The sequence below is a fragment of the Podarcis tiliguerta genome, assembly GCF_965153285.1.
Source record: "Podarcis tiliguerta genome assembly, chromosome: 6".
In the NCBI taxonomy this organism is placed as follows: domain Eukaryota; kingdom Metazoa; phylum Chordata; class Lepidosauria; order Squamata; family Lacertidae; genus Podarcis; species Podarcis tiliguerta.
In genome coordinates this window covers 4,829,518-4,841,923 of record NC_139539.1, presented here as the reverse complement: position 1 = coordinate 4,841,923, position 12,406 = coordinate 4,829,518, and the positions used below count along the sequence as shown (strand labels likewise).

The 12,406-nt window shown below is 45.4% G+C and overlaps 2 protein-coding genes across 2 annotated transcripts in view; both read left to right on the top strand.

Annotated features, from left to right (window-relative positions):
• The window catches only part of LOC310680724 (uncharacterized protein), a 360,376-nt gene that overhangs the window by 252,786 nt on the left and 95,184 nt on the right, over nucleotides 1-12,406 (top strand). The window lies entirely within an intron of this gene.
• LOC310680258 (uncharacterized protein) overlaps nucleotides 1-12,406 on the top strand; it is a 47,123-nt gene that overhangs the window by 6,076 nt on the left and 28,641 nt on the right. The window contains exons 3-4 of the mRNA XM_083446635.1: nucleotides 3,262-3,337; nucleotides 9,350-9,516. Of these exons, the coding sequence (XP_083302761.1) occupies nucleotides 3,262-3,337; nucleotides 9,350-9,516 (243 nt within the window). The remainder of the gene's footprint in view (nucleotides 1-3,261; nucleotides 3,338-9,349; nucleotides 9,517-12,406) is intronic.

Sequence of the window (12,406 nt, the reverse complement as noted above, 5' to 3'; positions counted from 1 at the left end):
TTCCATGATTTTTAAGTTCCCCGCTAAAATTATCTTTGCCTGGAAGGAGGGGGAAAATGCCCCCTCAATACAAAAGTTCCATATTGTGAGCAAAGGTCTTTGATGAAGGTCAGACTTAAAAAAGAAAGAACAGTGGATGGAGCCACAAAACATTCCTCTGATTAATATTCTAACCCTTTTAAATGTTTATTTTGGCGGGGGGGGGGATGGTTATTATTTTGTCACTTCTGGTTTAACTATGTATTTGTCCTTTTATCTTGTATTTTAAACTTGGGATCCAAACTGAGATATTTTGATGACGGGCGGTATATAAATCTAATAACTTTTTTAAAAATGCAAATAAATAAAGTAATAATAAAAATAATAAAAATTTGAAATATACCCGGCCAGATTGTCACCCTGGATCGAGTTGGTTAGAGCATGGGTAGGCAAACTGGGGGCCGGGGGCCGAATTCAGCCCAATCGCCTTCTCTATCCGGCCCGCAGACGGTCCGGGAATCAGCATGTTTTTACAAGAGTAGAATGTGTGCTTTTATTTAAAATGCATCTCTTCACACAAAGCCCAACAAGACAACGATAAAAATCCACCAACAGCATACGAATCAATATGCTTAACCTGATCGAAAACACCCACCCACCCCACTCACACACGAAAACAAAGACCACCACAGCCAACCACAAATGAACAACCACACCCTAGGCCAACCCCAACCTCTCTCACCACCAAAGGAACACAAGTAAACAGCAGAGAACCTGCACAAGCAACACTGACACCAAACCCTACATATATTAAGTAAAATAGAAACATCGCCACCCGACCCCACCCCCACCCCTCTTCCCCCCCATCACCTCTTTCCCCCTTTTCTTCCTAATGTCTCAACAAATGAAACTGATTTGTAAAAATGTTACATGGAAAAAATACAAGAGAGAGACATTGCACACACTTTTGTAAATCAAGAAAACCTTTAATAAAAAAAATATGAAACATGTATCTCTGGGTTATTTATGGGGCATAGGAATTCTTTCATTCCCCCCCCCCCACTATAGTCGGGGGGCCCCACAAGGTCTGAGGGACAGTGGCCCCCTGCTGAAAAAGTTTGCTGACCCCTGGTTAGAGCAGGGTGCTGATAATGCCAAGGTTGCAGGTTCAAGGTCGTTTTGGATTGGTCTTGAAGCAGCTGGATCAATTCAAAGCAGTTCAGGCTAACCTCAGGCTCACAAAAAGCCAGCCTCCAAAGTGTTGCAGAAAAACACCATATAAGGAGGACACCAGGAAGGGAGGAGCTTCCAGTCACCCAACACTCTCCAATCAGTTGTTGTTGAGCTAAAAATTGTTGAGCTTTTTTTTATAAAAGCTAAGTTTTTTTAAAGGAAATTTGCCAAAAAATCTTCCCGTTTGACATGGGTTGCCACATGTCCCAGTTTTCCCAGACAGTTTCCCCACTAAGCACTGTTTTAAAAGGATGAATCCCAGATATGACCAGGAAAACTCAGACGTCTAGCAGCCCTATGAACGAGCAGCTTGCTCTTACTGCCTTTAACATTTTGTAAGTTCTCTGAATATTACAGGTTGTTTTTTTTTTAAAAAAAATGCACTGTTAATAGGAATAATGACACGCAAAGTATTTTTGAACATGGAAATGAGCAAGGCAGCCATGAATTTCTATATGTAGATTCTTACAAGTTGATTTGTATATTCTCTGAATATTACCTTGCCGGAGTCTTCGGACAGAAGCTCCCCTTGCTGTTGGGCCAAAGCTTTTCTTGGTGGTTAATCTCCTGTCTTTCCCCTTGCAGATCATTCTCTGCTGTCCTTCAATCTTTTTATCGGACTTATTCTGGCCAACAAGCTTATTGTTCTCGCCCCTTTCCTCTTCTACCGTTTCCTCAAAAAATAATGTGGCAAGAGAAACCTGAGAAACAGAGGGACCGGAGCTGGTGGAGACCTTCCTAGAACTTGTCTACATCTCAAGGTGAACAAAGACCTATGCAGCCGGGGCCACGATACCTTGGAATCCACTCTGCACAATGTGGGAATGGTGCGAGCTACCTTTTGAAACTTCCTTCCATCAGGTATCATAAAGATCCCCTCCCTAGTGCCATTTCTGCGCTCGCTGAAGTCCTCCTTTTTTCAACAAGTCTTTCCCCTGGAGATGTTTATCCTGTTGCGTATCTGCATTAGATTAGAAACTGTTTTCAGGGATATTTTTCATTCCCCACCCTGTGGTTCTTTATTGTGATTTTCCAAGATGATGCCCCTTATACTGAAGCAACAGAAATTATTAACACGTAATCAACTCTTTCAGGGGATTTTTCCTGGAGACACCACCATGCAAACCTAGTTATTCACTTGCAGTAGAAGCAAGTTGTATCATAAAGGTAAAGGTAAAGGTACCCCTGCCCATACGGGCCAGTCGTGACCGACTCTGGGGTTGCGTGCTCATCTCGCTTAAGAGGCCGGGAGCCAGCGCTGTCCGAAGGCACTTCCGGGTCACGTGGCCAGCGTGACAAAGCTGCTCTGGCGAGCCAGCACCAGCGCAGCACACGGAAACGCCGTTTACCTTCCCGCTATAAAGCGGTACCTATTTATCTACTTGCACTTTTGACGTGCTTTTGAACTGCTAGGTTGGCAGGCGCTGGGACTGAGCAACGGGAGCGCACCCCGCCACGGGGATTCGAACCGCCGACCATACGATCGGCAAGCCCTAGGCACTGAGGTTTTACCCACAGCGCCACCCACATCCCTAAGTTGTATTATAGCAAGAAGCAAATAAATATAGTTGTTTGTTACACTATCCCACAAACGGGCGTACGCCTTTCATCTTCCAGTGTGTTTGTGAATACAGTGGTACCCCGCAAGACGAATGCCTCGCAAGACGGAAAACCCGCTAGACGAAAGGGTTTTCCGTTTTTCGATGCGCTTCGCAGGACGAATTTCCCTATGGGCTTGCTTCGCAAGACAAAAATGTCTTGCGAGTCTTGAGATTTTTTTTCGCTCCCCACCCCCTTTTTCTAAGCCGCTAAACCGCTAATAGCCTTTTAGCAGCTAATCCGCTAATCCCTTAAGCCTTTAATAGCCGCTAATAGCAGCTAAACCGCTAATAGCGCTAATCCGCTAATAGGGTTGCTTCACAAGACAAAAAAACCGCTAGACGAAGAGACTCGCGGAACGAATTAATTTTGTCTTGCGAGACACCACTGTACAATGAAGTTCCACCATTCTCTGGTTAATGCTCCCTTGTGTTTTATTCCTCTGGATAGTTTATTTCTCCACCGGGGTTATTTGCCATGCTCTCTCGGAGCAGGGTGCTACAGGAGCTCCCTTGAGGTCTTTCCAGTACTTGGCCTTAGCCACACATGCTCCCATCAACACAATTCCAGTTAAATGTTTGTTCACCAGCTCTTGGCTTTCATTTGTATGAAAATTCAATAAGGCTACCTCCAGAGTTTGGGTCAGAAATGTTATCTATTTGACTCATCATCTGGTTCCAAAATGTCACGACGCAGAAATTCGACAAATCTCATGATCCTTAAGGCTATGTTTGTGTATGTTAAGATTGCAACCTGACCACTAAACCGGGGGGTGGAGAGGGGGCCAGTTTAGAGGGAGCCTAACTGACTGCTTGGGTTGAATAAGTGTTTGAAAGGACTATGTTTGGGTGAAGTGATGGTGAGGTGTTGGGGTGGCGGAAAGGGCAGGAGATAGCTGGCTAGAGGATGAAACAGCCAAGATGATGGAGTGCTCTCGCAGACTCTTTTGAACTCTGTCCTGTAATGCATTACTCAATAAAAGTCTGGTAATCTGGTTTGAGCCTCTGTATTGATCCCTCAGAAATGAATTTTCTCCCACAGTTGCCACCTTTGGGCGGGTCGAACACATGGGCCTGTAGCTATCCCTGTTGCCTCTGTCGCGCCAGCACAACTGTATTATTATTACAGTGGTACCTCAGGTTACATACGCTTCAGGTTACATACGCTTCAGGTTACAGACTCTGCTAACCCAGAAATAGTACCTCGGGTTAAGAACTTTGCTTCAGGATGAGAACAGAAATCGCATGGCAGCGGTGCGGCACTTTATTAGCCAAAGTGGTGCTTCAGGTTAAGAACAGTTTCAGGTTAAGAACAGACCTCCAGAACGAATTAAGTTCTTAACCCAAGGTACCACTGTATTTTCCATTTGCCTTATCAGTGCTTCAAACCCCCTATTGTTTATTCATTTATTTTAATTGTTAATTCTTTAAAATGTTTCATGCTAACAGTTCATAATGCATGGTTAGTGCTGACCTGGGACAGGGCCTTTTCGGACTTGGTATCCATGTGCAGAAAGCACTCCTGGTGAGGTAAATCTCTCTTATTCAGGAGAAATGTAATAACGTTCCATTTTACCTAGGCATTTGATGGCAAATAGATACGAGTCATGGCAAAAGCGATATTAATAATGTGAAGGTGTGTGGTTGCTTTTAGATGTTCTCAATTTCCCTCCCATGTTTTAAAGTTGGTTTTACTTTAAAAAAAAATAAAATTGTACTTTTTTAAAAAAAAGATATTTATTGAAATTTCAACATATTACAAAAATTAGAAAGAATAAAAAAGAAAAAGAAAAAATAGAAAATAGAAAATGAAAACAGTTAAAAACAAATCAGTCTCTTCATATCTTATCTTTCATTTGCTTGTTTCCCTGACCTCCTCACACCTCCCTTTCTTGTATTCCATTTCAATTGGTTAATTCAGCAAATCCTTTCCCTCTTTAATTTTATCTTAATCTTTTATCTTAATATATTATAGTTTTAGATTATCACCCGTTAATAATCCATTTTTACATATTCCTTAACATTGCTGCTAGCAAAAACCACTTAACTTCAATCCAACATCATTCTAACATTCATTAAAAAATTGTACTGTTTTAACATTTTGCTGTTTGCCACTCTGGGCTTAGTTGGGAAGAAGTGCAGGGTAGAAATTTTAAATACAAGCAAACAAGTGACCATGACTTGATTATGTCATCATAGATTTGTGCAACGGCATGACAATATTGGCAGTTTTACTTTCCATCCCTAGCACGGTGTCACCATAGATTTCCTGCAATGGCATTAAGATATTGGTACGGTTGTTTTGCATCCCTTTCCTAATGATCCCTCGCACAACATTCACCTCTTTTGTTGAAGCTCACCATCTTCACTGAGCTCTCAGACAGAGATGCTCAGTGGCTCTTAAATCCAAAGGTTTTAACACGACAAGATGATCAAGGGTCTGGAAACCAAGCCTTATGAGGAACGGTTGAAGGAGTTGGGTATGTTTAGCCTGGAATAGAGGAGACTGAGAGGAGATATGATTGAAGATAGCTATCATCTAAAGGGCTGTCATGTGGAAGATGGCGCAAGCTGGTTTTTGTCATTGACATTCTACTCAATATTGATCAAGCGTAGATTCCAATGTATAGTGAGCAGAGTAACAACTACAACACATTGCAGGATTCCCCCCAAAACAGACCAGAAGCAATTAATATTTCGTCCAGTAGAGCTTTGCTGCTACTGAAGGCAAATGAGCATAATGGTCACAAATCCAATACATTCAAGATTGGCACTGTCCATAAGAAATCCAGTTGCAGCAGACTTAACTTATACAGTGGTACCTCAGGTTACATACACTTCAGGTTACAGACGCTTCAGGTTACAGACTCCACTAACCCAGAAATATTACCTCGGGTTAAGAACTTTGCTTCAGGATGAGAACAGAAATTGTGCTCCGATAGCACAGCAGCAGTGGGAGGCCCCATTAGCTAAAGTGGTGCTTCAGGTTAAGAATAGTTTCAGGTTAAGAACGGACCTCAAGAACAAATTAAGTTCTTAACCCGAGGTACCACTGTAATGAATTATAATAAGACTAAAACTTAACACTATACAGTCATACCTCAGGTTGAAGTTGCTTCAGGTTGAGCGCTTTTGGGTTGCGCTCCGCAGTGACCCGGAAGTAACGGAATGCGTTACTTCCGGGTTTCACAGCTTGCACATGTGCAGACGGACAAAATGATGTCACGCCCATGCGCGGAAGTGGCGAAACACGACCCGCACACGCGCAGATGCGGGTTGCGTTCGCTTCAGGATGCGAATGGGGCTCTGGAACGGATCCGGTTTGTATCCAGAGGTACCACTGTATACAGAATACCACACCAGGAGTAAAAGAGATAGAAAGAGAAAGAGAAACCTAGGCTCCTTCTGGCCTCTTATTATAGTCAGCATGACCTTGACAGAACAGATAACAGAATCAGTTTACACCAGCTATACTCAGCTTCTCCGAAGGAACAACCCAAACATCAGGAACCTTCTGCTTGTTCCTTTCACATAGAGAAGCTTCCAGAAGCTTCCAGAACCCTCTTGAATTAATTAGAAAAGGAAAGATCTCTACACATCAGATCAATACTTTCTGCACTAAGAAATGCAAACTGACAGTTTTTTCTCCTGCTCTGGAAGGTAGGACTCGAACCAGTGGCTTCAATTTACAAAAGGAGATTCTGATTAAACACCAGGAAGACCTTACTGACAGCAAGAGTTGTTTAACAGTGGATCAGTTTCCCTCGAGAAGTTGTGGACTCTCATTCTTTGGAGGTTTTAAAGCAGAGGTTGGATGGTCATCTGTCATGGATGCTTTAGCTGAGATTCCTGCATTCCAGGGGGCTGGACTACATCGGGGTAGACAACCTAAGGCCCGGGGGCCGGATGCGGCCCAATCCGGCCCACGGACAGTCCGGGAATCAGCATGTTTTTGTTGGGATACTTCCGGGGAGACGGGGGCATCAGGCAGGCCTCCAGCTGGCTCCAGCCACTGGCCGGCAGCCGGATGATCACCGGTCTCCCTTGGAACAGCATCAATCAGCGACACGAGCCTCAGATACGTTTAGAGACCCCTGCACGCTCTATCAGCAGAGTGAATACCGTATTTTTTGCTCCATAAGACGCACTTTTTTCTTCCTAAAAAGTAAGGGGAAATGTCTGTGCGTCTTATGGAGCGAATGCGTGGTCCCTGGAGCCGAATTGCCCAGGGGCAAAAAGCAGATCATGTTCTCTCTTTTTTTGAAAGAGGGAAGTGGGTGTTGAAACAAAGCCGCTGATCATTTGCCGATCGGGAAGAGAGATAAGGAACGCTAGAGATAAAGGAGGCTGCCTGGGAGGGGGAGGTAAAGACAGCAAACTTGCAAAGGGGGGAAACAGGAAGACTAGAGCAATAAGGAGATAAATTAGAAGAAAAGGAGGAGCAAAAAACTGATCCAGCTAAGGAAAAGACACTAAGGCAAATAAGAGGGAAGGGAGTGTTGAAAGGAAGCAGCTGATCAGTAAGCGATCAGGAGGGAGATAAGAGATGCTAGCGGAGGCTGCCGGGGGGGGGGAGGTAAAAGCCCATGGATCCTCAGGATTTTTACATTGAGTCATCCCAAATTAACCATCAGATCACATAGCATGTCCATGGCTACAGCCTGCACCTAAAGAATAACGCACCCACTGTTGCGTGGGGCCGCAATGGTGCAAAAACGTGGTTACAAAGCACAGATCCACATGGGTCCTCAGGATTTTTGCATTGGGTCACCCCAAATTCACCATCAGATCACATGTCTGTGGCCACAGCATGAGCCACAAAAATCATACATCCATTGTTTCGTTCAGAATATTTTTTTTTCTTGTTCTCCTCCTCTAAAAACTAGGTGCATCTTATGGTCAGCTGCGTCTTATGGAGCGAAAAATACAGTAAATCTTCTCACAGCAGAAGTGGCAGACAGAGAAATATGTAAGCATATTTGCAGCATTTCTTTAGCATAGTTCAGGAACAAAGGAAAAAACCTGTCTGCTTCTCTTCGTGTCCAGCAAAACAGCAGCTAAAAGCAAAAGCAATATAGAAACGGAAGTTCCCAGCAAGTGCTGGAAGTAAACAAGCATGTGACACACAACAGTCATGCCTGTACCCTTTTAAGGTGGAACGGAACTATATCCTAACAGTTTTTACATGAGTAGAATGTGTCCTTTCATTTAGAATGCATCTCTGGGTCATTTGTGGGGCCTGCCTGGTGTTTTTACATGGGTAGAATGGGTGCTTTTATTTAAAATGCATCTCTGAGTTATTTGTGGGGCATAAGAATTCGTTCATCCCCCCCCCCCAAAAAATAGTCTGGCCCATAGCTGTCAACCGTTCCTCATTTGGCAGGAAACTCCCTTATCCCAGCGCTGGTTCCCGCTGCTGTCCCTTATTGATGATGTCCCTTATATTTCCCGGTTTTCATGCTCGCCTGGCTCGGGAGGGAAGCAGCGGCTCAGGGTCCTCCACCGCGAGAGAGAACATGCGCACGAGCTGCCGTGTCTCCGTCTCTCCCTTTCCCCCCTCAGGGGCGCGTTGTGAGGAGGCGGGTGGCGGTGGGCAGGCAGGCAGCCCCTCTCTTGCGAGACTCCGCCACGCTGCCAGAGGAAGCCGGAGGTGGCAGCGGCAGCTGAGGAGGCAGCCTGAGAGAGGAGGAAGAGGAGGGGATGGGAGGGATGCAGAAGGGTGGCACTTCAGTGGCCGTGGCCATGCCGCAACTGCCTCATGCCAGGCTCAAGGGCGAGAGTCTCTCTCCCGCCCCCCCTCTCGGGCAGGGAAGGGCCGATGGAACTCCTTGCGCCAGGACGACAGCAGCCCCGACGTGCTGCTTAGCATACCCTCCAACCAGTGCAGCATCTCAATGTAGTGATTTCCGACTCTGCATCCTTTTCATAACTCTATTTTTATAAATCATTTGTCCATCCATAGTTCAAATTTTTACTACAAGTTTTCTGTCAATCCTACCAATGTATTTAACTCTTTACAACAGCTTTTCAACTAAATTATAAACTTTCCCCATTCTTTATTAAAGAGGTCCTCTTCCTGATTTCTAATTCTGCCTGTAAGCTTTGCCATCTTGACGTCGTTCATCAGTTTTGTCTGCCCCTCTTCTTTGGTGGGAGTTGTAGACCCTTAGGATCATCTAGTCCAACCCCCTGCAAAACACAGTCAGTCGCAGCCAAAGCAGCCTGGCTCCATCAGTGCCGGATTTCTGTATAAGCTAAGCAAAATCCCTTTTTTTGGCTGCTGGTCCCTTATTTTCGAGGCTGCTGGTCCCTTATTTTCAAATCTGTAAGTTGACAGCTATGGTCTGGGCCACCACATGGTCTGAGGGACAGTGGACCAGCCCCCTGCAGAAAAAGGTTGCTGACCCCTGGGCTAGATGAACCGCGGGGTCCCTTTCAACTCTGCACTTCTGTGATTCTGTGACCTGCAGCCTTCATCTCTTGTGCAATTTGGGGGGCTTTTAAATAATCTAAACAGGATTTCTGGGAACTAGATGAAGCAACCGTTTCCTCTTCCTTTCCGCGGAGGCAACATCTGATGTAAAAAGGTTGAGCTCAGGCACAGCACAGAAGAGTTTCCTTTCTGTCACCCCGATGGCTGCTTTGCGCTCCTTCTCTGCATCTCCTCACTCATTTCTGCTGCTCCTCCTTCTCCTGCAAATGCTGGGTGAGTTTTTGAAAGGTAGACATTGAACTTGCAGGCTTGCACAGGTTTCTAGGTATGGTGAAGCCCAGTATGAGCTACAACTTTCCAGAAATTGCCACTCTGGTGCCCCCAATATATTTGGGAATTGGAAGGCACCAGGTTGGTGAGCCTCAGTGTAGCAAGAAAATATAGGGAACCTGCAGCAGTCATCCAAGGTCCTTCTCTGTGTGCCTCTATTACGGGAGTGCCTGTGTTACAAGGGGCCTTTTCAGTGGTGGCTCCCCATTTGTGGAATGCTCTCCCTTTTTACCTGAGCTTTTCAGCCCTGAAGTAGAAGGTTTCAAGTACTTGTGGTCTTTTTTTTTTCGTGCTGCAGGATGTGTTAGACCAAACTTGCATTTGTAGAGATGTGTTTTCTAGATTTTTAATGCTTGTGTTTCTCACATTTGGCTTTAGTGTTTAGATAGTGCTTGTAAGTAGCTTTGGGTAACTTTTGTGAAGTAATAATAATATAGAATAATGCTATAGGCACTTGTGGTGGACATGACCAAAGGTGGCAAATTTGGAGGGACCAGTCCTTTCAGTTTTCATAAGCATATCTCAAAGTCTCCAGAGTTTGCATTATATTGAACTTGTATATTTCATTGAAAAGTCAGGTCTTAGCAAGTTCTCTCATAGGACATTGATTCTGTTGTTTCTGAAGATGAATTGCAATGCTTCCCCAATTTTGCAACAGTGAACGCCCCATTTTCAGATCTTCCCCATAGGTTCCCCATTCCTGCTTTCAATGTAATAAAGTAATAAAGAGCCAGTGTGGTGTAGTGGTTAAGAGCGGTAGTCACGTAATCTGGGGAACCGGGTTCGTGTCTCCGCTCCTCCACATGCAGCTGCTGGGTGACCTTGGGCCAGTCACACTTCCTTGAAGTCTCTCAGCCCCACTCACCCCACAGAGTGTTTGTTGTGGGGGAGGAAGGGAAAGAAGAATGTTAGCCGCTTTGAGACTCCTTAAAGGGAGTGAAAGGCGGGATATCAAATCCAAACTCTTCTTCTTCTTCTCTAAAACACGATTTGTCTTTGTTCTTCTTTTTTAAATCACGGCTTTGTAGCTTTTCAAACAAAATATTCAGGTTAGAGGACTGTGGTTAGAGTGGAAACCATTCCCCACCCCAATTATCCATCAATTATTCTCTGTGAACAGATTTCATGTTTACATAAGAAAAAACTGCTTCTTTCCCCTTATGGGGTATCCAAGAGCCCGTATAGAGTCCTTAAGTGGGTCCCCTATCGGTGGAAGAAAATAACAGAGGCCAACTGGAGTATATTGAGAAGCAAGGCAGCCAGTAAGCCTGATCTTTATTAACTGTTGCAATAGGGTGCTCATTCACCACACGCAGGAGGGACCCAGAACAATGGTTGTTGTTGTTGTTGTTGTTGTTTAGTCGTGTCCGACTCTTCGTGACCCCCTGGACCAGAGCACGCCAGGCACTCCTGTCTTCCACTGCCTCCCACAGTTTGGTCAAACTCATGTTCGTAGCTTCGAGAACACTGTCACACCATCTCGACCTCTGTCGTCCCCTTCTCCTTCTGCCCTCCATCTTTCCCAACATCAGGGTCTTTTCCAGGGAGTCTTCTCTTCTCATGTGGGGGCCAAAGTATTGGAGCCTCAGCTTCAGGATCTGTCCTTCCAGTGAGCACTCAGGGCTGATTTCCTTAAGAATGGAGAGGTTTGATCTTCTTGCAGTCCATGGGACTCTCAAGAGTCTCCTCCAGCCCCAGAATTCAGAAGCATCCATTCTTCGGCGATCAGCCTTCTTTATGATCCTGCTCTCACTTCCATGCATCACTACTGGAAAAACCGTAGCTTTAACTATACAGACCTGTGTCGGCAAGGTGATGTCTCTGCTTTTTAAGATGCTGTCTAGGTTTGTCATCGCTTTTCTCCCAAGAAGCAGGCGTCTTTTAATTTCCTGGCTGCTGTCACCATCTGCAGTGATCATGGAGCCCAAGAAAGTAAAATCTCTCACTGCCTCCATTTCTGCCGCCCCTTATGGACTCCCAAATTCTGCTCTAACCCTCTGAAGCAGATTTCAAGGAGCACTCGGGGGCTGCTAGGGGGAGAAGCAGAAAATAAATCTCTGCCCCATGGGTGAAAGACAGTTCAACTCCAAATAGCCAGGAACTGACCTATGGGCCCCACATCTTTTAGGGGCCCCATGACAGGGATCAAACAATATTGATTTGATCTTGAAAGAAAGTTAGAATCAAGTATTATTAGGAGATAATTTCTGAGCCCTCCCCCCAAAAAAATTTTTTTTGACTGCCTAGGGGCCTCCACAGGGTTCAATCTGGTACTGTTTCACTCACACACAAACAATGTCTAATACAACCCAAAGTCTGAAGAAAAAGAAGATGCTGTTATCAGACCCTCCAAGTGTCCCTGTTTCCCAAGGACAGTCCCGCATTTACAGAAGCCATCTTGGTTTCTAATTTGATCACAGAATGTCCCGCTTTTCCTTAAAGGTAAAGGGGCCCCTGACCATTAGGTCCAGTCATGACCGACTCTGGGGTTGTGGCACTCATCTTGCTTTACTGGCCGAGGGAGCCGGCGTACAGCTCCCGGGTCATGTGGCCAGCATGACTAAGCCGCTTCTGGTGAACCAGGGCAGCGAACGGAAACGCCGTTTACCTTCCCGCTGGAGCGGTACCTATTTATCTACTTGCACTTTGAAGTGCTTTCGAACTGCTAGGTTGGCAGGAGCAGGGACTGGGCAATGGGAGCTCACCCCGTCGCGGGGATTCGAACCGCCAACCTTCTGATCGGCAAGTCCTAGGCTCTGTGGTTTAACCCACAGCGCCACCTGCGTCCCATCTGCTTTTCCTTAGGACGTCCCTATTTCCATTGGATAAATGT